This window comes from Mus caroli, chromosome 2 (genome assembly GCF_900094665.2).
Source record: "Mus caroli chromosome 2, CAROLI_EIJ_v1.1, whole genome shotgun sequence".
Lineage (NCBI taxonomy): Eukaryota > Metazoa > Chordata > Mammalia > Rodentia > Muridae > Mus > Mus caroli.
In genome coordinates, this window is record NC_034571.1 from 32,717,287 (window position 1) to 32,742,516 (window position 25,230).

At 38.0% G+C, this 25,230-nt stretch overlaps 3 protein-coding genes across 3 annotated transcripts; 2 read left to right on the top strand and 1 right to left on the bottom strand.

Moving 5' to 3' along the window:
* Positions 1 to 2,771: 2,771 nt before the first annotated feature.
* LOC110289457 (olfactory receptor 1J4-like) lies at positions 2,772 to 3,710 on the top strand. Its single transcript, XM_021155667.1, has one exon. It carries the CDS (start codon positions 2,772 to 2,774, stop codon positions 3,708 to 3,710), a length of 939 nt encoding a protein of 312 aa, XP_021011326.1.
* Positions 3,711 to 12,053: 8,343 nt separating this feature from the next.
* LOC110289802 (olfactory receptor 1N1) lies at positions 12,054 to 12,986 on the bottom strand. Its single transcript, XM_021156186.1, has one exon. The coding sequence runs from the start codon at positions 12,984 to 12,986 to the stop codon at positions 12,054 to 12,056; it is 933 nt and encodes a 310-aa protein (XP_021011845.1).
* An 8,993-nt stretch (positions 12,987 to 21,979) lies between these two features.
* On the top strand, positions 21,980 to 22,927 carry LOC110289903 (olfactory receptor 50-like). The gene has a single exon (XM_021156303.1). The coding sequence runs from the start codon at positions 21,980 to 21,982 to the stop codon at positions 22,925 to 22,927; it is 948 nt and encodes a 315-aa protein (XP_021011962.1).
* Positions 22,928 to 25,230: the final 2,303 nt, after the last annotated feature.

The following is a 25,230-nucleotide window of genomic DNA, read 5'->3' on the forward strand; positions in this document are numbered from 1 at the left end:
TTATAAGTGAATTTTAAAAAATAATAAAAATTTTAAAAATGACTCCTCCACAAATTTAACAGTTACCTATAGGTCATGCTGTAATGATAAACTATAGTCAAGCCTAGTACACATTTTTCTTTTTTTGTTTTCTCTTTTCCCTTTTGCCTTTCTGGTCTGAGTGCACCATGCTAGAGAGCAGTGAGAACCTGGGAACCAGGCCAGGCATGATTGCCTTCTTGACCACTTGAGAGTCTCATTACTATTACTTGGCTACTCTTTAGTAAGGGTCAAAGGGACATGGTGCACTGATGCAGGATCAGAGGATGATCAAACTAGAAAGAAATGTAAAAGAAAACAAAAATTTTTACACTTAATTCAGGTCTTATAGTATTTGTTGTGCTTGAGACCTACAAAGAGATTCTGACACCTCACCTCATTCTCTCTTTCCCAGTATGTAGCAGGCTTTGGGCATTGATTTGGTCTTAAAATGACCTTCCTCCTTCCCTCCTTCCCTCCCTCCCTCCTTTCTTTCTTTCTTTCTTTCTTTCTTTCTTTCTTTCTTTCTTTCTTTCTTTCTTTCTTTCTTCTCTCTTTCTCTCTTTCTCTTTCTCTCTTTCCTTCCTTCCTTCCTTTCTTCTTTCCTTCTTTTTTCCTTTCTTTCTTTCCTTACTTCCTTCTCCTTCTTCCTTCCTTTCTTTCTTTTTTCCTTTCCTTCTTTCTTTCTTCTTTCTTTCTTTCTTTTTTCTTTCTTTCTTTTCCTTCCTTCCTTTCTTCCTTCCTTCCTTTCTTTCTTTCTTTCTTTCTTTCTTTCTTTCTTTCTTTCTTTCTTTCTTTCTTTCTTTCTTTCTTTCTTTTCCTTCCTTTCTTCCTTTCTTTCTTCCTTTCTTTCTTTCTTTCTTTCTTTCTTTCTTTCTTTCTTTCTTTCTTTCTTTCTCCCATCTCAAATGTTGCCACCTCCTAGTACCTTTTCCATGTAGAAATCCTCCCACATCCCATATCCTCTCCTCCTCTGAGAGGGTGCCCTCCCTAGGTATCCCCTCACCCTGGCACATCAAGTCTCTACAGGATTAGGTGCATCTTCTCCCACTGTGTCAAGACAAAACAGCCCTGTTGGGAATGGATAACACAGTCAGGCTACAGCTGTAGGGAGAGCCTCTTCTACAGTTTTGGGGGGGCCTACATGGAGACTAAGCTGCATGCCTGTTAGATATGTGCCAGGGTCCACATTCTACCACATATGTGTTCTTTGGTTGGTAGCTCAGTCTCTGAGAACTCCCAGAAGTCCAGGTTAGTTAACTCTGTCGGTCCTCCTGTGGGGTTCCCAAGCCCTTCAGGACCTTTAATCATCCCCTAACTCTTCAATAAGAGTCCCCAACCTCTGTCCAATGTTTGGCTGTGGGTATCTGTATCTTTTTCAATTGGCTTCTGGTAGAGCCTCTCAGAGGACAGTTATGCTAGGCTCCTGTTTGTACGCATAACAGAATATCATTAATAATGTTGGGGATTAGTTCATGACCATGGAATGGGTTTCAAGTTGGGCCAGTTCTTAGTTGGCCATTCCTTCAGCCTCTGCTCTCTCTTTGTCCTGCATTACATTTATACAGGATGAATTTTGGGTCAAAAGTTTTGTGAGTGAGATGGTGTCCTTATCCCTCCACTGGGGTTCTTGCCTACAGGAGGTAGCCTCTTCAGGTTTCATGTCCCCACTTTTAGGCATTCTGGCTAAGGTCAACACATTGACTCCTTGGAGGCTCCCTAGAAGAGGGGAGTGGAAGGGGAATGTAGGGACAGAATCAGGTGTGGGGAGAGACAGGAGATAGGGCCAGTAGAATGAATGGAAATCTGCAATTGTGGGGTGTTTGGAGGGATCTTTAAAACAAGCTTTTTAAAAAAAACCAGAACATAGGTCATCAACTCTATTTTCCATAACCCTACAGACTTTGTAAATCATGCTTTAGAGCATTTCCAAGGGAGAACAATAGCCTTAGGAGAAGGGGACACACACACACACACACACACACACACATTCCTGATGAGAGGGTTGCTCAGTAAATGGATATGTCCAGGTCCAAATCAGATGCTGGATCCCAAAGAACAAAGGGGAACAGCAGTGGTTCTGGGTATTTTTTGTTTGTTTGTTTTTTGAATCTCATCATTAAAAACAAAACAAACAAAAACAGTTTTTTATATATTGAATTATGTGTTTTCCTAGGGTCAAGAGAGGTCATTGAATCAGGAGGAAATTAAAAAATTATCTAAAAAAGTACCATTAAGTGTAATATTTCCACTGGATATCATAGGCATTGAACTCAGGGCCTCATGCATGCATAATGAGTGATCTACTAGTGTACATCCACAGAAGTTTATTTTTGAGCCAGTCTTATTGAATCTTTGTTATTAAACACTTTGAAATATCCACCTTAGACTTTAACTATTAATGCAAATTAGGTCACATTTCAAAAGTTCACACTACAATTTGAAGGTTCAAATCCCTCTTCTAAAACAGTGTAGGTAGGTACTTCTTGATTGTGCAGCTGCAAGTTATCATGTAGTCCCATTTGCCTTGTCCCCAGACGCTGTTGAATGTTAATGATACTACTTATTAAAACTGTCTTATTTTTTGGCAAATTCTCTCATTTCAGGTGCAACCCACTTTAAATGGCTGAATAATAAGAGCATATCATATCCACAAACATTTGAATGATACATTTATTCCCCTACTGCAAATCAATATCTGTTTGTTTCCACATTCTTTGATATCCTCTGTTGACAGCAAAGAGAAGAATAACATGAAAAGGGATAACCAGAGTATGGTGTCTGAGTTCATCCTCCTGGGGCTCCCCATCCGGCCAGAGGAGCAAGGCATATACTATGCCCTGTTCCTGGCCATGTACCTGACAACTGTGCTGGGGAACCTGCTCATCATCCTGCTCATCAGGCTGGAATCTCACCTCCACACTCCCATGTACTTCTTTCTCAGCCACTTGGCCTTCACAGACATCTCTTTCTCATCTGTCACTGTACCCAAGATGCTGAGGAATATGCATATTCGTGATCCATCTATTCCTTATGCAGAGTGTATAGCACAGATGTATTTTTTCATATTATTCACTGATCTGGACAACTTTCTCCTTACTTCAATGGCATATGATCGTTATGTGGCCATCTGTCATCCCCTGCACTATACCACCATCATGAGAGAGGAGCTCTGTATCTTATTCGTAGCTATATCCTGGATCCTATCCTGTGTCAGTGCCCTGTCTCACACCCTCCTCCTGGCCCGGCTATCCTTCTGTGCTGACAACACCATTTCTCATTTCTTCTGTGACCTTGCTGCCTTGCTGAAGCTCTCATGCTCAGACATCTCCCTCAATGAACTGGTCATTTTTACAGTAGGCACAACAGTCATTACTCTGCCATTAATATGTATCTTGATCTCTTATGGTCACATTGTGGCCACCATTCTGAAAGTTTCATCTAACAAAGGGATCTGCAAAGCATTGTCCACATGTGGCTCCCACCTCTCTGTGGTGTCTCTGTATTATGGTACAATTATTGGAGTTTATTTTATACCTTCATCTAGTACTTCTAGTGACAAGGGCATAGTTGCTTCTGTGATGTACACAGTGGTCACTCCATTGCTGAACCCCTTCATTTATAGCATAAGGAACAGAGACATGAAGGAGGCTTTGAAGAAGCTCTTCAACAGAGCATCAATCTCAACTTAATGACATATTTTTTTATCCTCACAATTAACCTATGTATTCACATATCTCTAAATAATACACTTCCATTTGTAGTCTCATTATGGAGCATGTACTCAGTAAATATTTAATTCTTAAACTGCATTCTGGTACACTTATTTTTTCCTTATATCCCACTAATATAAAAAGTGAACTCTTGTGTTAACATTCTCAGTTTATTTTGCCTCTAGATTTGGAAAATTCAGTGTTGAAATTTTGAAGGGTAGGCAGGATTGATATGCAACAAGACAAATGTCTACACATGTGGATAGAATAATAAATGAAATGTAAAAGTTTTTGTGTTGCTAAAGCACAAATGTGTAAGAGACAAGAGGGCATCATATTTGAATCTTGGTAGGCAAATAAATGTTAGAGTGATGTAAATCACTCCTTTTATTTCCTAGAAATGTGTTTATTTATAGGAATTGTTAAAAGATATCAAATTTGGTGTAGAAAGTTCACAGAACTGGGAATTTAAAACAAGTATCATATATTTCCTTTGCCTCCAATTCAATAGTTTTCTAATTTATAAAAATAGCTATAATAAAGGTGAACTGGGAGAAGAAACTGTTTTGTGCCTTCTCTAACAACTTACTGTTGTGAGTTCAGCTGTTCCACTTCAGCACTCAAGGCCTCTTGATTTGAGAACAGTGACAGAGAAAACCTCTACATAATTTCCCTGATTAAGCTACAGGCATCATGTTTTCAAAAAACTCAGTTTCAGCAGTTCCATATACATGCATGCATAGATCTAGATATAGATCTAGATAGCTGTAAATGAAATGAGGTTATCACATATACATTATTAATTAATATCTATTATTAAGTCTAAAGAGTTAGGATGTGATTTCACTCATCTTTTAGATAGCAACCATTTAGCACATTACCTATTTTATAGCAGGCAGTGTGTCTATGTCTACCCACATAGAACAAGAAAAAGAGAAACCTCTGATGGAGTACATAAAACACCTTACTATTAAAATAAAATTATCATACTTTTTTGCATGCTGCTGTGTTACAGACATTGTGTTAACAGATTCTCAAAGCTGTGCTTAACAACTCTATAAAAAAAAATCCAGACTATGCAGGGCATGGTGGTGCACGCCTTTAATCCCAGCACTCAGGAGGCAGAGGCAGGCAGATTTCTGAGTTCGAGGCCAGCATGATCTACAAAGTGAGTTCCAGGACAGCCAGGGCTATGCAGAGAAGCCCTGTCTTGAAAAAAACAAAACAAACAAACAAAACCCCCAGTTCATTACATGTATTTTATAGTTAAGGTTTAGTTCAAGGGTAGAATTACAAGAAGTATCACAAGAGAAGACTTAGAAAATGCTGCTTAGATTATGGAAAAAATATAATGATGAAGGAAGTTTTCAACTGTTTTAAAGGGTGTGCAGGATTGATATGCATGGAACAAATGGCAGTCTAGACAGAGTGATAGAACAAGCTGGGGTGCTACAAAAACATAGTAAGTTCAAGGAAATTTTAAAAAGGATTTGTGTAGCTAAAGCACACATGTGTAAGAGTCAAGAGGACATCACATATTAATATAGGTAGGTAGATGAGTATTTTATTATATAAGAGGCAAGATGTCATATTAAAGAATTTGGGTACTTGGATAATCAATGTTTATATTTGGCAATTGACCAAATTGGTCATTGTACACTGGGTAACACACAATAAGTGCCTGGGTGAATGTCATGACATGAGGAAGGAAAGAGCATAATTTGGAGCCATGCCACACAGGTCATAATAATGAAGGGAAACAGTGACAGAACATCTGAGAATGTTCTTTATTTTTGGCGTTGTGAACAGATATTTAAGAATGGAAACCTAGGTGGCTGGGCTAATTTTGAATATGTTGAATAACATTAAGAAATTTGGGGAGGTGAGGGAGTCATCTGGTGTCCCAGGTCCCGTGGAGACCAGTCTGAGCAGGTTAGGTCGTGGACTACAGAGGGTGAAAGAGCAGTCTGTAGAAGGTACACAGCTTCTGGGACAGACCCCATTTTGGGCTCCAGACACCTGGACACGTTCCTTGCCAGAGGGTTCTGACTGCCAGAGCAGGTGAGGGAGCCATCTTGTGCCCCAGGTCCCTCAGAGACCACTCTGCGCAGGTGAGAGTGCAGGCTGCAGAAGCAACAAGCTTCTGGGACAGGCCCTGTTTTGGGCATTAATCTTCAGCCAGGAGGCAGGTCTGAACACCAGACCTCTGTGCACCTTCCCTGTAAGAGGAGAGCTTTCCTACAGAGAGTACTCTGACCACTGAGACTCAGGAGAGATCTGGACTCCCAGGACTGCTGACAGAGGCTAACATAATCACAGGAGGAACAAGCTCCAACCAGAGACAACTATAACAACTAACGTCAGAGAGTACCAAATGTAAGAATCTTGGTAACAGAAACCAAGACCACTCACCATCATCAAAACTCAGCACTCCCACCTCAGCCAGTCCTAGGTACCCCAACACACCTGAAAAACAAGACTCAGATTTAAAATCATATCTCATGATGCTGATAGAGGACTTTAAGAAGGATATTAATAACTCACTTAAAGAAATACAGGAGAACACTGCTAAAGAGGTAGAAGTCCTTAAAGAATTACAGGAAAACACAATCAAACAGGTGATGGAATTGAAGAAAACCATCCAAGACCTAAAAAGGGAAGTAGACACAATAAAGAAAACCCAAAGTGAGAAAACTCTGGAGATAGAAACCCTAGGAAAGAAATCAGGAACCATACATGTGAGCATCAGCAACAGAATACAAGAGATGGAAGAGAGAATCTCAGGTGCAGATTTCATAGAGAAAATGGGCACAACAATCAAAGAAAATGCAAAATGCAAAAAGATCCTAACTCAAAACATCCAGACCCAGAACACAATGAGGCCAAACCTATAGATAATAGGAGTAGATGAGAATGAAGATTTTTCAACTTAAAGGGCCAGCAAATATCTTCAACAAAATTATAGAAGAAAACTTCCCAAACCTAAAGAAAGAGATGCCCACGAACATACAAGAAGCCTACAGAACTCCAAATAGACTGGACCAGAAAAGAAATACCTCCCGACACATTATAATCAGAACAAAAATGCAATAAATAAAGATAGAATATTAAAAGCAGTAAGGGAAAAAGGTCAAGTAACATATAAAGGCAGGCCTATTAGAACTACACCAGACTTCTCACCAGAGACTATGAAAGGAAGAAGATCCTGGACAGATGTTATGCAGACCCTAAGAGAATACAAATGCCAGCCCGGGCTACTATACCCAACAAAACTCAAAATTACCATAGATGGAGAAACCAATGAATTCCATGAAAAAAAATCACGCAATATTTTTTCACAAATCCAGCCCTTCAAAGGACAATAAAGGGAAAACACCAACACAAGGATGGAAACTACACCCTAGAAAAACAAGAAATTAAGCCTTGAACAAACCTAAAAGAAGACAGTCCCAAGAACAGAATCCCAAATTTAACAACAAAAATAACAAGAACCAACAATCACTTTTCTTTAATTTCTTTTAACATCAATGGACTCAATTCCCAATAAAAAGACATAGACTAATAGACTGGCTACAAAAAGTACCCAACATTTTGCTGCTTACAGGAAACCCACCTCAGGGAAAAAGACAGATGCTAGTGAGAGTGAAAGGCTGGAAAACAATTTTCCAAGCAAATGGTCTGAAGAAACAAGCAGGAGCAGTCAATCTAATATCGAATAAAATTGACTTCCAACCCAAAGTTATCAAAAAAGACAAGGAGGGGCATTTCATACTCATCAAATGTAAAATCTACCAAGATGAACTGTCAATTCTGAATATCTATGCTTCAAATAAAACGGCAGCCACATTCATTAAAGAAACTTCAGTAAAGCTCACAGCATACATTGCACCTCATACAATAATAGTGGGAGACTTCAATGCCCAACTCTCACCAATGGACAGATCCTAGAAACAGAAACTAAAGAAAGACACATGGACACTAACAGAAGTTATGAAACAAATGGATTTAATAAATACCTACAGAATATTTTAATCTAAAACAGAAGGATATACCTTCTTCTCAGCACCACATGGTACCTCCTCCAAAACTGACCATATAATTGGTCACAAAACAGGCCTCAACAGATACAAAACTATTGAAATTATCCCATGCATCCTATCTGATCAAAATGAACTAAGGCTGATCTTCAATAACAGCATAAATATTAGAAAGACAACATTCACATGGAAACAAAACAACATTCTTCTCAATGATTCCTTGGTCAAGGATGAAATAAAGAAAGAGATTAAAGACTTTTTAGAGTTTAATGAAAATGAAGCCACAGCATACCCAAACTTATGGGTAACAATGAAGGCAGTCCTAAGAGAAAAACTCATAGCCCAGAGTGCCTCCAAAAAGAAACTAGCAGAACGTACACTAGCAGCCTGACAGCAAACCCTGAAGCTCTAGAACTAAAGGAAGCAAATTCACCCTAGAGGAGTAGACGGCAGGAAATAATCAAACTTAGGGCTGAAATCTACCAAGTGGAAACAAAAAGAAATATTCAAAGAATCAACCACACCTGGAGCTAGTTCATTGAGAAAATCAACAATATAGATAAACCCTTAGCCAGACTAAATAGAGTGCACAAGGACAGTATCCTAATTAACAAAATCAGAAATGAAAAAGGAGCTATAACAACAGAAACAGAGGAAATCCAAAACATCATCAGATCCTACTACAAAAGTCTATACTCTACAAAACTAGAGAATCTGGATATAATGGACATCTTCCTAGACAGATACCACATACCAAAGTTAAATCAGGACCAGATTAACAGTAGAAACAGTCCCATTTCCCCTAAAGAAATAGAAGCAGTCATCAATAGTTTCCCAACCAAAAAAAGCTCAGGACCAGAAGGGTTTAGTGCACAGTTGTATCAGACCTTCAAAGAAGACCTAATTCCAACTCTCCTCAAACTATTCCACAAAATAGAAACAGAAGGTATTCTACCCAATTCATTCCATGAAGCCACAATTACTCTGATACCTAAACCACACAAAGATCCAACAAAGAAAGAGAATTTCAGACCAATTTCCCTTATGAATATCAATGCAAGAATACTCAATAAAATCCTTGCAAAAGGAAGCCAAGAACACACCAAAACGATCATCCATCATGATCAAGTAGGCTTCATCCCAGGGATGCGGGGATGGTTTAATATTCGGGGATACATCAACGTAATCCATTATATAAACAAACTCAAGAACAAAATCCACATGATCATCTAGTCAGATGCTGAGAAAGCATTTGACAAATCTAACAACAATTCATGATAAAAGTCTTGGAAAGATCAGGAATTTAAGGCCCATACCTAAACATAATAAAAGCAATATACAGCAAGCCAGTAGCCAACATCAAACTGAAAGGAGAAAAACTTGAAGCAACTCCACTAAAATCAGGGACTAGACAAGGCTGCCCACTTTTTCTCTACCTATTCAATATAGTCCTAGCCAGAGCAATTAAATAACAAAAGGAGATCAAGGGGATAGAAATTTTAAAGGAAGAAGTCAAAATATCACTATTTGCAGATGATATGGTAGTATATATGGATGACCCTTTGGGCACAGGGGAAAAATTCCTGAACAGAACATCAATGGCTTGTGGTCTAAGATCAAGAATTAACAAATGGGACCTCAAAGCTTCTGTAAGGCAAAAGACACTGTCAATAAGACAAAAAGGCCACCAACAGATTTGGAAAAGATTTTTACCAATCCTAAAACTGATAGGGGAATAATATCTAATGTATACAAAAAACTCAAGAAGCTGGACTCCAGAAAATCAAATAACCCCATTTTAAAAAGGAAAACAGAGCCAAACAAAGAATTCTCAACTGAGGAATACCGAATGACTAAGAAGCACCTGAAAAAAAAAATGTTCAACATTCTTAATCATCAGGGAAATGCAAATAAAAAAAAAACACTGAGATTCCACCTCACACCAGTCAGAATGTCTAAGATCAAAAATTCAGATGACAGCAGATTCTGGTGAGGATGTGAAGAAAGATGAACACTCCTCCATTGCTGGTGGGATTGCAAGCTTGTACAACCACTCAGGAAATCAGTCTGGTGATTCCTCAGAAAATTGGATCTAGTACTACCAGAGGATCCAGCAATACCTCTCCTGGGCATATTTCCAGAATATGATCCAACTGGTAATAAGGACACATGCTCCATTATATTCATAGCAGCCTTATTTGTAACAGCCAGAATCTGGAAAGAACCCAGATGTCTCTCAACAGAGGAATGGGTATAGAAAATGTGGTATATTTACACAATGGAGTATTACTCAGCTATTAAAAACAAAAATTTATGAAATCCTTAGGCAAATGGATGTATCTGGATAATATCTTCCTGAGTGAGGTAACCCAATCACAAAAGAACTCACATGGTATGCACTCACTGATAAGCAGATATAAGCCCACAATCTTAGAATACCCAACATACAATTTGCAAAACACATGAAACTCAAGAAGAAGGAAGACCAAAGTGTGCACACTTCGTTTCTCCTTAGAATGGGGAACAAAATCCGCATGGAAGGAGTTACAGAGACAAAGTTTGGAGCTGAGACAGAAGGATGGACCATCCAGAGACTACCCCACCTGGGGATCCATCCGATAATCAGCCACCAAACCCAGACACTATTGCATATGCCAGCAAGATTTTGCTGAAAGGACCCTGATATAGCTGTCTCTTGTGAGGCTAGGCCAGTGCCTGGCAAATACAGAAGTGGATGCTCACAGTCATTTTTTGGATGGAATACAGGGCCCCCAATAGAGGAGCTAGAAAAAGTACCCAAGGAGCTGAAGGGGTCTGCGACCCTATAGGTGGAACAACAATATGAACTAACCAGTACCCCCCAGAGCTTGTGTATGTAGGTGCATATGTATCAGAAGATGGCCTAGTCGGCCATCATTGGGAAGAGAGGCCCCTTGGTCTTGCAAACTTTATATGCCCTAGTACAGGGGAATGCCAGGGCCAAAAAGCGCGAGTGCATGGGTTGGAGAGCAGGGAGGGGGGAGGCTATAGGAGACTGTCATGATAGCATTTGAAATGTAAATGAAGAAAATATCTAATAAAATGTTAAAAAAAGAAAACAAAAGAGGTTTCAATATTCTCATTTGGTGGTCTCTAGAAGGCTCCTGATTTTGAAATTTTTTACTTCTTTTAGAAGTGTTTTTCTTTTGCTGTTTTAAAATATCATATATATATATATATATATATATATATATATATATATATATATATATATACTTATATGCATGTGTGCCTATGTATGAACATGTGCATGCACATGCCCATGAAGGCCATAAGAGGGTGTCGTGTCTCCTGGAGCCGGTGTTACAGGTAGTAGTTGTGAGCTGCCTGACCTGGGTGCTGAGAATTGAACCTGGGTTCCATGAAGAAGAACAAGTGATCATATCTACTGAGCCATCTCTCCAGCCTCAGCATTGAACATATATGGACAGCAATGGGTAGAAGCACTGTGAAGAAATCTAACAATGTTCCTGGGAAACTGCAGAAAGTCATTTAGCCAGCACAGAAATATAAATGTTAAATTAAGTGAAGGGAAATTCTTTAGTTGTTTTGGATTTCTTGGAATGTAACATATATCCTTTATTTTCTCTTAATTTCCACTTACTCTTATGTACAAGCAAATATGTCCAGTAAATAATCTAGATTGAAATGTTATGAAAGTAGAGACTTTTACTTAGCTATAGGTACATTGTAAATATTCTGTGATACTTGTTGAACAAATGAATTTTAGAAAAGTTTGTTACTTCTGGGTTGTTGTACATATGAAGAATAACATTCATAGCAACAATAGCTATCACTTTTGGGCATCTACTAGATTGGTTATTACAGATGATGCATTTTCCACCTTATCATATTCAATCTTCCAACTCATCTTATTATGAAGAAACTATTGAACTGAGTTTTGATGTTCAGTCTGTGAATCTAACACTGAAAAGATTGAGACAGAGAATTGTGAGTTAAAGGCTAACTCAGTCTACAGTGAATATACAGTTAACCTTGGTTGTATACATCAAGGACCTATCTTAAATTTAAAAAGACAGAATAGAGAAAAGAATAAATAAACAAACAAGACAATAAATTAATAAATATTATTTTCTATAATCTTTACTTTATGCAAGAGAAGGCTAAAGTTCAATAAGGGTAAGTAACTCAACATCAATCTTGTACCTAATATGTATGCAACCTAAAATGAGAAGAAACTTGTTTGACATAGACTATGTTTCTTTATTGAACATTACTCTTGTATTTAAGATAAAAATTTCCTATGACAGAGAAGCCTCTTTAGGGCCCCTTTCATATCCTTGTTTCTAAGGCTATAGATAAAGGGGTTCAACATAGGAGTCACCACTGTATACATTGCAGCAGCTGCAACATCCTTTTCTGTAGAGACTACAGAGGGAGGGCATAAGTAGGCACTGAAGAGTGTTCCATAGAAAACACAGACCACACAGAGGTGGGAACTACAAGTAGAAAAGGCTTTTGTACTGCCACCAGGGGTTCGAACCTTTAGGATGGCAAATACAATGTGGATATATGAGATAACAATGCATACAAAAGGGACCATGAGTACTGTACCTCCTAAGGCAAAAACCATAAGTTCATTGACATGAGTGTCAGAGCATGAGAGCTTCAGGACAGGAGTAATGTCACAGAAAAAGTGAGCTATTTCCCCAACAACACAGAAGGACAGTCGAGCCATGAGGAGAGTGTGAGTCAGGGCAACTATGTTGGTGAGAACCCAACACAGGGCAAGCATCAGGGCACAGACTTGGGCACTCATGATTGTGGAATAGTGGAGAGGGTGACAGATGGCCACATAGCGGTCATAGGCCATCACAGCCAGGAGGAAGCTGTCCAGATCACCAAACATCAGAAAGAAATACATCTGTGTGAGACAACCAGTATAGGAGATGGTATGGCACCTTGTCTGAACATTAAACAACATCTTGGTCACTGTAGATGATATTAAACCCATGTCAGCAAAGGACAAGTTGGCCAAAAAGAAGTACATAGGAGTGTGAAGGTGTGGGTCACAGCCAATAGCTAGGATGATGAGCACATTCCCAGTCAAGGTGACAAGATACATACACAGAAAAAGTCCATAGAGTAGCTGCTGTTGCTCTGGAAACCCTGATATTCCTCGTAGAAAAAATTCAGAGACACTGGACTCATTCTCCATGAGTATAGAGCATCTGTAGGTCAGAAAAGATAGTCAGAATATAGGGTTGAGTCTCAAGATGTAGAAACTGGCCTCTGAGCCTTCAACATCCACATTTGTATTTAAATTCACTACTCCTAGTCCTAATGTTTCCTACCATTGGGTTTTAATGTTTTTCATTCTTTCCTGAAGAATTCCCTACTTTCTACTGTTCCCTCTCTTCCCCAGTGCAGTCTGTGAAACAAAGAGCATTCTTCCAGTGAGGGTCATCTTACAGAGGCATGGTCATCTCTGGTACTATCCAGCCTTAGTCTAGCTTTATCAGGTCCTATCAGTTCTTCTGTCACACTAGGATATCCTTATGGATATGCTAAAGTGAGCCGAATTATATATTCTTTCTGGTGATCATCTGAAAAATGTAAAAAGTCACCTTTAATAAACCTTCATGATAACCCATTTTATAATAAATGACAGTTGAATGATTCATTCTCTCAATCTTTAATCAATTCTTCAGATAAAAAAATACCAAGGCCTTAGGGCTTCTCTTCAACAATATCACCATCTTCCTTAAATGTTTTTGATTAATCAGAGTTCACATCTAAAGACAAATCTATGTGAAAACCAAAGTATTCCCTAAAGTAGTGTTTCGATTTCTAAGTCAAAATTTCAAACTTTTCCAAGAGGAGAATCTGAGAATGATTACTGGTCTGTGAACCTCTGAAACTTACACAAACTGAATTGACTAATACATCTCAAAATTCACAATGTTCATCAGAGATAAGAATGAGTCACCACCAATTTTGTTTCTAGCTTAATTAATCAATCATAATTAATCATGACAGAAATGTGACACCTCACAAAGATTAGACTCTAGTGACTGAGCACATTCAAATAACCCCATTCTCAGAGGAAAAGACTCTCCTAAGACCCAATGCATTTTAAATTTCTTCAAGATAAAGAAGGATGCAGGTTGTCTGATAATTCCGTGAACCCTTGACTTCCTGATCCTCTCTTTATTTCCACAGAATATTTTTCTTCTCTTTATTTCAAAGGGCTTTCCTGTTATTTTTAGAGAAGAACATAAAATGCATCCATCATTTTATCACTACATCAAAGAGTGTGAGACTCTAGGAAGGGGGTGGAACAGCATTTGAAATGTAAATAGATAAAATAATCTATTTTAAAAGGGACATTTAAAATATTTATTTACTTAAGAAAGATTGTGTGTGTCTGTGTTTGTGTGTCTGTATTTGTTTGTGTGTCTGTGTGTGTGTCTGTGTGTGTGTGTATGAATGTGCATATGTCCACATGCACACATGTCTACTTCTGCCTGCACCTGTGTGTAGATCAGGGGACAACTTACAGCATTCTGTTCTCTCCTTCCACCATGTGGATTCTCAGAATCCAACTCAGATTAACAAGTTTGGCAGCAGGTGTCCTTACCTACAAGCCATCTATACCACTATAAGGTCATGTTTTTTACATTCTGTCTTTTTGTTATTCTGATCAATACTTTGGATTAGCACCACTTGCTCTATTTCCTGGTTTAACTTTTCCTTGAAAAGCTTTGTCATACTTTTTGGAATCTTCATCTCAGAAATTTCAGCATGTCTTTGAGACATCAGTGTGGTGTTTCCATGAATTGGTTTAATTCCTGTCATCCAAGTTAAGCAGTCCCTTTACTTACCACCACTGCCTCTTCACCTACTGTGACAGTCAACAAGTGTGAGACAGGTTACCATTATGGTAAGAGTACTCCAGGACATGGACCTGGTGTCCTTTAACAGTTAAAGTCAAGTTTCCATGATCATAGAAGAAGAAAGTCACACAAAAGTATTTTTAGAGGAAGAAAGACTCAAAATCTTTCTGACAAGAATTTTAAATAGGAGTGACTGGAAGCAGGATTCTGAAGAAAGAATATTAAATACAAACAACAAATAGACAGAGACCAAAGTCAAATCATTCAACGTAGATGAAATACTACGTAGAAGGGTTAGAAGCTTGAAGAAAATAATGTCAGAGTTCTAGATGAAGAGGGATCCACAATGTGAAGAAAAGATCACAAAGACAAGTTAAGGTCATAGCTGAATGCGAAGCTACAAAAGGCATGGTTTCATTCATCTACTTGATGAAGAAAATCCAGAAAATGAGTTTCTTTGCTGAAAATTCTTAATGATCTGAGACAGAACTTCTGAGCCCACTTGGACAAGGTTTTAAGAAATTTTGAAGTATTTTATGTTTTCAGTTTTAAGACTGACCTGACAGACACAGAGCTGCTGTTTCATCAGGCTAATAATCCCTAGAAAAGAACTGAACAAACTCTACTTTCAATGCCTATAGATACAAGAAGTCAGGGAACAGAGTTCCCCAGAGCCTTGTTAGTGAACAGTTATGATATCTGATTCCCATGTCTCTATTAGAACAGACAAAATTAGTGCAACACTGAGTGCCATTAAAGTTGAAATGTTTTACTGTTTTTTATACATAGTATTAAACACTTTTGCCACTTTATTGCTCGATAACAATCTATAGTAGCAGTTCTCAAACTGTTGCATATAATATATATTATAATTCATAACTAGCAAAATTAGTTATGAAGTAACAATAAAATAATTTTATGACTGGAGTCACTACAACATGAGAAATTGTCTTAAAGGACCACAGCATTAGGAAGGTTGAGCAGCACTGATCTATAGTAAAATGTGCTTTCTTGGAAGACACATCTGGATTTTTGCAACAAGGTTCCTTTGATTCTAAGCTCCTTCAGAAATGAAATTTAAAACCTATCACTTTTCTTGAAAGTTTCTCACGCTTTTGAGTAAAAATCAAATGTACCCACTTGATTTATCTCACCCAATTATGTTTTATGAGAGATTTTAAGGGACAAAACTCACAAAGAGAAGAGTAATAAGAATTATAAAATATTTGAAGTTCAAAGCCAAATGATCCTGTGAACCAGAATATTTCCATCATTGATACTAAATGTTAGATGCTTTTCCAAACTATAGACTTTTGAACTCCTCTCTGTTTACTTTAGAATACTTGAAAAACCTTAAACATCAGAAATGTAATCTGAACAGGGGAGATTGCTTAGTGGTTAGGAACATTTGGTGCTCTTAAAGGGAACCCAGCTTCAGTTTTCAATACCCATGTGATGTCTCAAAACCTCCTCTAACTCTGACTCTAGGTCATTCAATACCCTCTTCTGAACTCTACTTGCTCCTATATATATATGGTATACATATATATGTGTGTGTGTATGTGTGTGTGTGTGTATATATGTATAATATATATATGTATATATACATATACAAAAGTTAGTTTGTTTGCTGCCATCCATAGTCTCTAGTTCTTTATGAACACAATAGGGCAATTACATATAAATTGACAGTGGTTGAAATATAATGCACAGGATTTATGTAAACTTAAGCTATACAAAATCCAAGCCTTGGGGATGGGGATGGACATGAAGTCTCATTTGGAACTGTTGGGTAATGATAGATTCTAAAAGAGGAGGAGACTTTTTTTGGGGGGGTATATTCAATACATGCCAGTAAATGGTAAGAATCTAAGAGTATAGAAGCAGCACCAAAACTTGATGAGCTTTTAAAAAGCAGACACTGAAATTGTCTTTCATTATTGAGTCTTTGTATTGTTTAGGTATCAGAGTGACTGTGGCCTCAAAGGATAACTTTGTCAATGTTCCTTCTGTTTTTATTTTGTAAAATAATTTGAAGAATATTGGTATTAGCTCTTCTTTGAAAATATGGTAGAATTCTGCACTAAAACCATCTGGTCCTAAGTTTGCTTATTTATTTATTTATTTATTTATTTATTTATTTATTTATATATTTATGGATTGGGAGACGTTTAATGAGTGCTTCTATTTCGTTGGGGGTTATGGGTCTATTTAAATTGTTTAACTGAGCATCACCAACTCTACATACATCAGAGAGCTGATATCTAAAATATATAAAGAGCTCAAGACATTAAATATCAATAAACCAAAAACCCAGTTATTAAATGGGGTACAAAACTAAACAGTAAATTCTTGACAGAGGACTCTCTAAAGTCTGGGGAGCACTTAAAGAAATGTTTAATTTCCTTAGTCATCAGGAAAATGCAAATCAAAATTACCCTGAGATACCTACCATCTTTCACCCATATCAGAATGAGTAAGATTAAAATCTCAAGCAACAGTTCATGATAGTGAAAATGTGAAGCAAGGGAAACACTCTTCCTTTGATGGTAAGAGAGCAAACTTGTATAATGACTTGGGAAAACAATTTCATGGTTTCTTGTTGGAGGGCCCCACTGCAGAAGGTTGAAGTTCACCATGTCTGGACAGCACACTGAGTTCTGCATAAAATGTAGGACTCCTTTCTTCCAGTGGAGCTTCCTACTCTCTGCCTGACCTTATTTGGTAGATGTCTCTAGGCATTTTTGCAGGGTTTATCTTAAGCATGACCTTCAATGTAGTTCCAGGAAAGAGCATTCCCCATACTGCCCATATGATAATGGGGTACTGAGCTCCCACATAGATGATAGGAAGGTGCTGCCTAATGCAAATGAGGCATACTGTGAATACCCATCAGGTACCTATCAGCATCTAACAGCACCTAGCTGCTGCCCTCTGCCTATATGTTCCCCTCACCCTGGAAGAAATTTAAGCTGCCTTGTTGAAGCTGATTCCTGTAATTTGTCATTTAATTGTACTCACAGGTTGTCAGAACCTGGTTCTTTGACTCTGCTCCCATTGGTCAATAACCCCCAAGGAAAGGGGAGAACCACACTTTCTCAGGAAATTGAGAATAGTTCTACCCCAAGACCCAGGTATTCTACTGGGCATATACCCAAATGATGTTGAACAATACCATAAGGACACTTGCTCAACTATGTTCATAGCAGCTTTAATTGTAAAAGCTAGAAAGTAGAAATAATATAGATGTCTCTCAGCTGAAGAATGGATAAAGAAAATATACACAACAGAATATTACTCAGCTATTAAAAACAAAGACATCATGAAACTTTCAGCAAATGGAATGAACTATTAAAGATAAATCCTGAATGAGGTAATCCAGACACAGAAAGACAACATGATATGTACTCATTTATAAATAGATAGTTGCCATAAAACACAGGATAACCACACACCCAAAGAAGCTAAGTAATAAGGAGGGACCAAGGGAGAATGTTTGAGTCTAACTGAGAAAGGAAAATAAAATAGACATTAGAGGTGGAGGGAGAGAGAAAATTGGTTGTGGGAAGGGATTCAGAGGGTAACAGGATAGACCAAGTGTTGAGGGAACTGAGGGAAAGAGAACTGGAATCAGTTTGAGGGCATCTCTGGGATGATCTTGAAACCTAAGACAATGGAAACTTCCAGGAATCTATGAGGGTGAGCCCACTCAAGACTCCTAAAAATAGAGAATATGAAACCTGAAATGACCACCTCCTATAACCAGGCAAGACTTCCAATGGAAGAATGGGGAACACAACCCAACCATAAAATCTTCAAACAAAATTTGTCCTGCCTACAAGAAGTGCAGGGACAAAGATGGAACACTCCAATGGCTGACACAACTTGAGACCCACCTCCATGGACAAGAATCAATTCCTGACACTATAAATAATACTCTGTTATGTTTGCAGTCAGAACACTAGCATACTTGTTATTTTAAGTCCTGCACCCAGCAACTAACAAAAACAGATGCAGAGACCTATAGCCAAACATTAGACAGAGTTTGGGAGTCTTGTGAAAGAGTTAGGGGAAATATTGAGTGATACAGGGGGATAGGGACTACACAAGAAGAGCAACAGAGTCAACTAACCTGGACCCTTGATGGCTCCCAGAGACTCAATCATCAACTAAATGGGCTGACCTAAGCCCCGCCCCCCCCATGACACACATACACATGTAGCAGATATTCAGCTTGGTCTTCATGTGAGTCCAAAAACAACTGGACCAGGGCTGTCCTTGACTCTGTTGCCTGCCTGTGAATCCTGTTCCCCTAACTAGGCTTCCTTGTCTGTCCTCAGTGGGAGATGATGTACCTAGTGCTCCAGTGATTTGATGTGCCAGGATGAGTTGATACCAAAGGGGGCCTCCCTCTTGTCAAAGGAGATAGGAAGGAGGGTTGGGAGAAGGCTATTTGAGATGGAACTGGAAGGAGAGGGGTGGCTGAAATTGAGAAAGAAAGAAAGAAAGAAAGAAAGAAAGAAAGAAAGAAAGAAAGAAAGAAAGAAAGAAAGAAAGAAAGAAAGAAAAGAAAATATATTCATGGATGACCATGAAACAGAAATTGAGGAAATGGCCAACCAATGACTGGTCCATCTTGAGATTCATGCCATAAGTTAGAGTCCACCCCAGATACTATTCTGTTATACTTGAAGATAGGAGCATAGCATAACTATCATCTGAGAGGCATCAGTTGATGGAAAAAGATGCAAAGATCCAAAGCCAAACATTAGGCAGATCTTGGGAAATCTTCTAGAAGAAGGGGAGAGAGGATTGAAAGAGCCAGAAACATCAAGGACACCACAAGAAAACATAAAAAAAAAAATCAAGTAACCTGGACCCATAGGGGCTCACTGAGACTGAGCCACCAACCAAAGAGCATACATGGGACAGACCTAGACCCTCTACACAAATTGAACAGATCTGCAGCTTGGTCTTCATGTTGGACAACTAACAGCAGAAGCATGGGCTGTCTCTGTGTTTTCTGTCTTTGGATACCTTTCCCCTATCTGGGATGCCTTGTATAACTTCAAAAGAAGATACACCTAATCCTACTATAGATTGATATGCCAATGGCAGTTGATATGTATGGGAGGCCTCCCCTAATCTGAATAGAAAGGGATGGGAAGATGAGGGAAGCAGATGTAAGAGAGAATGAAAGGAAGGAAAAAAGGGAAGGGAACCTCTGATTGGGATGCAAAGTAAATAAATTAATGAATGAGTATAAAAATTTGAGGACACAAGTTGTTTGAGTATATAGTGGGAAGTGTGGACCTGGAATAAAGTGGAGAGATAACTGAAGTTACCATATATGAAAGTCTCAAAGAACTAATACCTTAAAAAAAAAAGCTATTGAGCATGGTGTGGTTTGCCTATAATCTCAGTATGGTAAAGGTGGAGAGAGTATCTTTTGGACCAGCAGACAAACCAGTCTACACAATCCGCTATCTCCAATTTCAATCAGAGACACTGTAAGTGGAATATGTTCTTCTAGCTAGACTTCCTTGTCTGGCCTCAGTGGGAGAGGAAGAGCCTAGCCTAACAGAGACTTGAAGCACCAATCTGGGGGTATACTCAGGGAACCCACAGGCTCAAAGTGGAAAGGGTTGGGAGATGGGGAAAAGATTGTGGGAGGTAATGGCCTGGAAGGAGTCGGTGAGTAGGACGTAAAGTGAAAAATTAAAAAAGATTTTTTTTTAAAAGGTGGGAAAATAGCCAAACTCTCTCATACACATATGTGTATATCATGTGCACCTACTCAAGCACATATGTAAACCCACAGACACATGCACTCATGCACACGTATACTCCCTCCAAAATGTCATAGAGTTCAGAAGCAAGGGATCTTTCTTATCACGCTTAACATTCAGTTTGGTTAATTATAGATTCTGAATCACATTTTCCTCAAGGGGACCAGAAAATTAAAAATCTTTGTGAGTCACCAAGTTCCTACTTATTTTATCATTAACAGCATGGATTCTCCAAGGGTTTATCCTTATATCTGCTGCAACAAGTAGCTCCACTCCCAGAAGGGCCTCAAGGAATAAAGCAATTATGTTTCACTCTCTCTAATTTGAGCTGGGTATGGGCATAGTGCCCCTTGGGTCCTCTTGGAAGTTTGAAAAGTTATAACTCATGCCAATTTTTCAGCAGTTCTGACCAAAAGTATATTGATATATCTATCTTGCTTTAGTATTAGTTTAGAATTCTTTTGCCTGCTGAAGAGTGATATGTACGTCCTTAGAGATCCATCTAACAACCTATATGTCACCTTGAAATAAATGTAAGAATTTTACCACTATTTTATTTTTAGCTGAAGGTATCTATTCTCATCACCTAAGAGATCATATAGAAGCAGGTATAGAGATGTATTTTGAGTAATACTTGAAGAATCTGTGTGTTATGATGTATATCCACAGCATGCTATTAGCTGTGATTTCTATGTTTAATATAGTATGCCAGTAACCTCAGTTGGAAATTTATCTTGAACTATCTAAATTTTGTGATGATACCTTAAAAAGAAATGTACATATAACAATTTTACTGAAAAATACTTTCTTCCTGAGAAAAGAGTGGAAAATATTACATTTTGTTTACCTTCATTTTTCAGTAGATGTTGGTGGATTTTTTTTCCAAATTTGCTGCACATTCCTTTAATTTTATTTGTTTTTATTCTTTTGCTGGCACAATCCAACCATAAGCAGGTCAGTTATGTGTAAATTATTGAAGCAACTATGGTTTCTTATAGACAACACTGCTCTACAATCTGCTTTCCACAGCAACAGACAGCAAGTTATTTAGTAATGTGGTTATTTCTTTTGTTAAACATTTTCTTGGGTGCACCAATACTTTCTACTTCTCTGAGACTAGAACTAGAAATGTTCTAAACTGGAAAGGGCTTTCATAATCTAGCTTCTCAGTAATCCTTCCACCTTATACCTTCCAGGTTGAACATGGGCTCACATGGCCTGTTCTTCATGTGCTCTAAGCCCACTGTCACCAGACACCAGGGATTCTCTTGGCCTTACGTCCTAATTACCTAATCTCAAGTTTCCATCATGGGTTCACAAAACAGTACTTCCTAGTTTCTCCAAAATTTATAGGGTTGGTGCACCTTGACCAGAAGATCGCTACCTTGTTAGTATTGCCAAACACTGCTGAGCCAGGGCAAAATGAACAAACAGACTGATTTTAAAATGAGGGGTGTGTCTTATATAACAGCCACAGGCACTTCTTTTTCACGTTTCTATTTCGTTCATTTCCAGAAAAGGAGAAAATGAGCTGTATCAGAAGGAATAATCATAGTATCACATCTGAGTTCATCCTCCTGGGGCTCCCTATCAATCCAGAACTGAATGGCATGTATTCTGCCCTGTTCCTGGCCATGTACCTGACAACTGTGCTGGGGAACCTGCTCATCATCCTGCTCATCAGGCTGGACTCTCACCTCCACACCCCCATGTACTTCTTCCTCAGCCACTTGGCCTTCACAGACATCTCTTTCTCATCAGTCACAGCTCCAAAGATGCTCATGAATATGCTGACACACAGTCAGTCCATCTCATATATGGGATGCATTTCCCAGGTGTATTTTTTCCTATTTTTTGCAGATCTTGACAGCTTTCTTCTGACCTCCATGGCCTATGACAGATATGTGGCCATCTGCCACCCTCTGCACTATACCACCATCATGAGTCAGAGTCTCTGTGTCCTATTGTTAATTGTGTCCTGGGTCTTGTCCTTTGCTAGTGCCATTTTACATACCCTTCTGCTTGCCCATCTCTCTTTCAGTGGGGGCAATACTCTGCCTCACTTCTTCTGTGACCTCTCTGCTCTGCTTAAGCTGTCTAGCTCAGACACCACCATCAACAAACTGGTTATCTTTACTGTAGGAGTGGTGATCATAACTGTGCCATTGATATGTATTTTGGTTTCTTATGGCTATATTGGAGCCACCATCCTAAGAACTCCCTCCACCAAGGGAATCTACAAAGCCTTGTCCACGTGTGGCTCTCACCTCTCCGTGGTTTCTCTGTACTATGGAGCCATTATTGGGTTATACTCTTTTCCTTCACCTAATAACAGTAATAACAAGGATGTTATTGTGGCTGTGATGTACACAATGGTCACACCCATGCTGAATCCCTTTATCTATAGTCTAAGGAATCGAGATATAAAAGGAGCACTGAGAAATATTCTAGGCAGGAAAGCAAGTTCACAGTGATGGGTATGGACTTTCTTATTGACTGGCATAAGGCCTCTCACCTCACACCCATGTAGGACTTTTGATGAGGTTTTCTTTTTGGACTCTGTTTTCCACAATAGTTTTCTACCTATATAATTGTTGTCAGTTTTTAAAGTCTTGAAGGAAAATTTTCTAAACATACAAGTTCATCACTTTTTCCTTTGCCTAGTACTCTGTTTTACAGACATTTAAAATCCTCATGTGATACTGGCTTTTGCTCATTTTTCTTGAATAGTTTGTATCCTCTTAAAACAAAGATTTTTCTTTTCAAGATAACAGTGTATTCTTAGAAGTTTAATAGTTTTATTTTTTATTTACTTTTATAATAAACTTGGAAACAAAAGATTAGTTTTATTTTTTATTATTTTTCTAGATTCATTTATTTGATTTTATGTTTATGAATGCTTTGTCTGCCTGTATGTATGTATGTATGTATGTATGTATGTATGTATGTATGCATATGTATGTACATGGGTAGTCAGAAGCAGTATTGGATTCCCTAGAATTGGTGTTCCAAATGGTTGTGACTTACCATTTGGTTGCTGAAAATTGAACTTGGGTTCTCTGGAAGAAGAGCCATTGCTGTTAACTGCTGAGCCATCTCTAGCCTCATTTTCTTGCTTTTTAATTCCTCTGTTATTTTAGAATTTTATTTTTCATTTCTATTAACACATAAAACAACAGTATCCATTTTCAGGGTTCCACGATGTTTTCATAAGTACACACACTTTTGGATGCTCAACCAGGAAAAGTGTAGTTCCTCAAATACTTATCACTACATTGAGGTGAAAACATCCAAAATCTTTCCTGTTCTCTTAAAATATATAGTATGTTATCATTCTCTTCATCACACTTTTAAACAGTGTAACATAGGAAACTTGTCCCTTCATGACTAGTATCCATTGATCAAAATTTTCCTATTCTTATCCTTATATTCTCCCAAGTAATTCAAATTGTTTTTGCTCATTACAAGAAAACATTATTCCATGAATATTTGTAATGTCTACACTAAATCCTTTCACTGTAGTCTAAGGATTATGGAAAGGCACAACTTTCTCTTCCTCAAATTTAATTATCCTGGTCTCAAAGGAACTGGTAAAAAGGCCAAGGTAAGGTTCCAAATGAGAAAATGGAATAAGGCTGAGCAGGATGCAGGAGCCTAGACAACCTGGAAATAATTTAAGCAGGACTTGGGTGCAGTTTACTCTAAACTATATTTTATGATGCAGTAAAGTAAATGTACTTCTATGCTTAGCCATAATGTAGTTGCTTATTTCCATCAAAAATAGTAAAAAAGAAATTGTCACAAGCTTTTTAGAAAATACCTCTACAGAAGAAAAGTTTCTTAAAATCACTGCTGTTAGAAAGTTCAGTGAAAGACTTCCCCATGTCTATTATTTTATCTAGTTCTAGAAGCTTCTGTAGTATAAGATAGTAAAACTGAGAGGTTTCTAACTAGCCCCATCCTACTATGCTAGCAATATGTGGTAAGAGTGGAATTCAAACCACTGTGTGTCTAAAGTTAAATCTCAGTTTATGAATATTTTCAATCATTTTAACAAAAATTTTAGTTTAATCTTTATAAGAAATAATCTAGAAAGAAAATAATAAGCGTAGCAATGCAGCAAAGTATATGCATTTATGGTTGGTATTAGATTGTCCCACTATTTGTACATTTATATTTGTAACTGGTGACCAGCCTTTAAATTCTATGACTGAGTAGTATATTCATGTAACAACACCTAGACTTGAATGATCAAAAGCTAATAAAACTTACAATGCTGGCCGTGGGTGTATACCGAAAGGCATGTATGCACACTTTCTGCTCGATATTTTTAATTAGTCTAAAACTGTTCTAAAAACACAGTTTATGACTTTTGATGAGATATTCACAGTCTAATTTAAGCTTCTCAATATATGTTCATGTGTATTATTCTCTCTGTTACATAGAACTTTATAAAGAACTTATGGATTTGCAAGTGAAATGAACCACAAATTGTATCTCATTGTGATTTTACTTTAAATTTCCCTGCTGATTAATAAAGGAAAGCATTCAGCCCATGTTATTTCTTCCTATTTCATAGCTAGTGAGTAAAGCTCTCTGAATTCCAATTCTGTCACTGTTAGAGATGGCTGGCTCTCACCCAACATGGCATGAAGTCAGATGGCCTCAGGATGCACCTGCAATATAATATCTTCTAACAATAGAACATTATGTAAGTGTCATGGTCTGGTAAGAAGTGGATGTTATTTCCTGATAAATATTTTGTTTATTTTATATT

What these genes read in the sequence shown, in the direction of transcription:
- LOC110289802 (XM_021156186.1), bottom strand. Translation starts at nt 12,986, where the DNA reads ATGGAGAATGAGTCCAGTGTCTCTGAATTTTTTCTACGAGGAATATCA.
- LOC110289457 (XM_021155667.1), top strand. Translation starts at nt 2,772, where the DNA reads ATGAAAAGGGATAACCAGAGTATGGTGTCTGAGTTCATCCTCCTGGGG.
- LOC110289903 (XM_021156303.1), top strand. Translation starts at nt 21,980, where the DNA reads ATGAGCTGTATCAGAAGGAATAATCATAGTATCACATCTGAGTTCATC.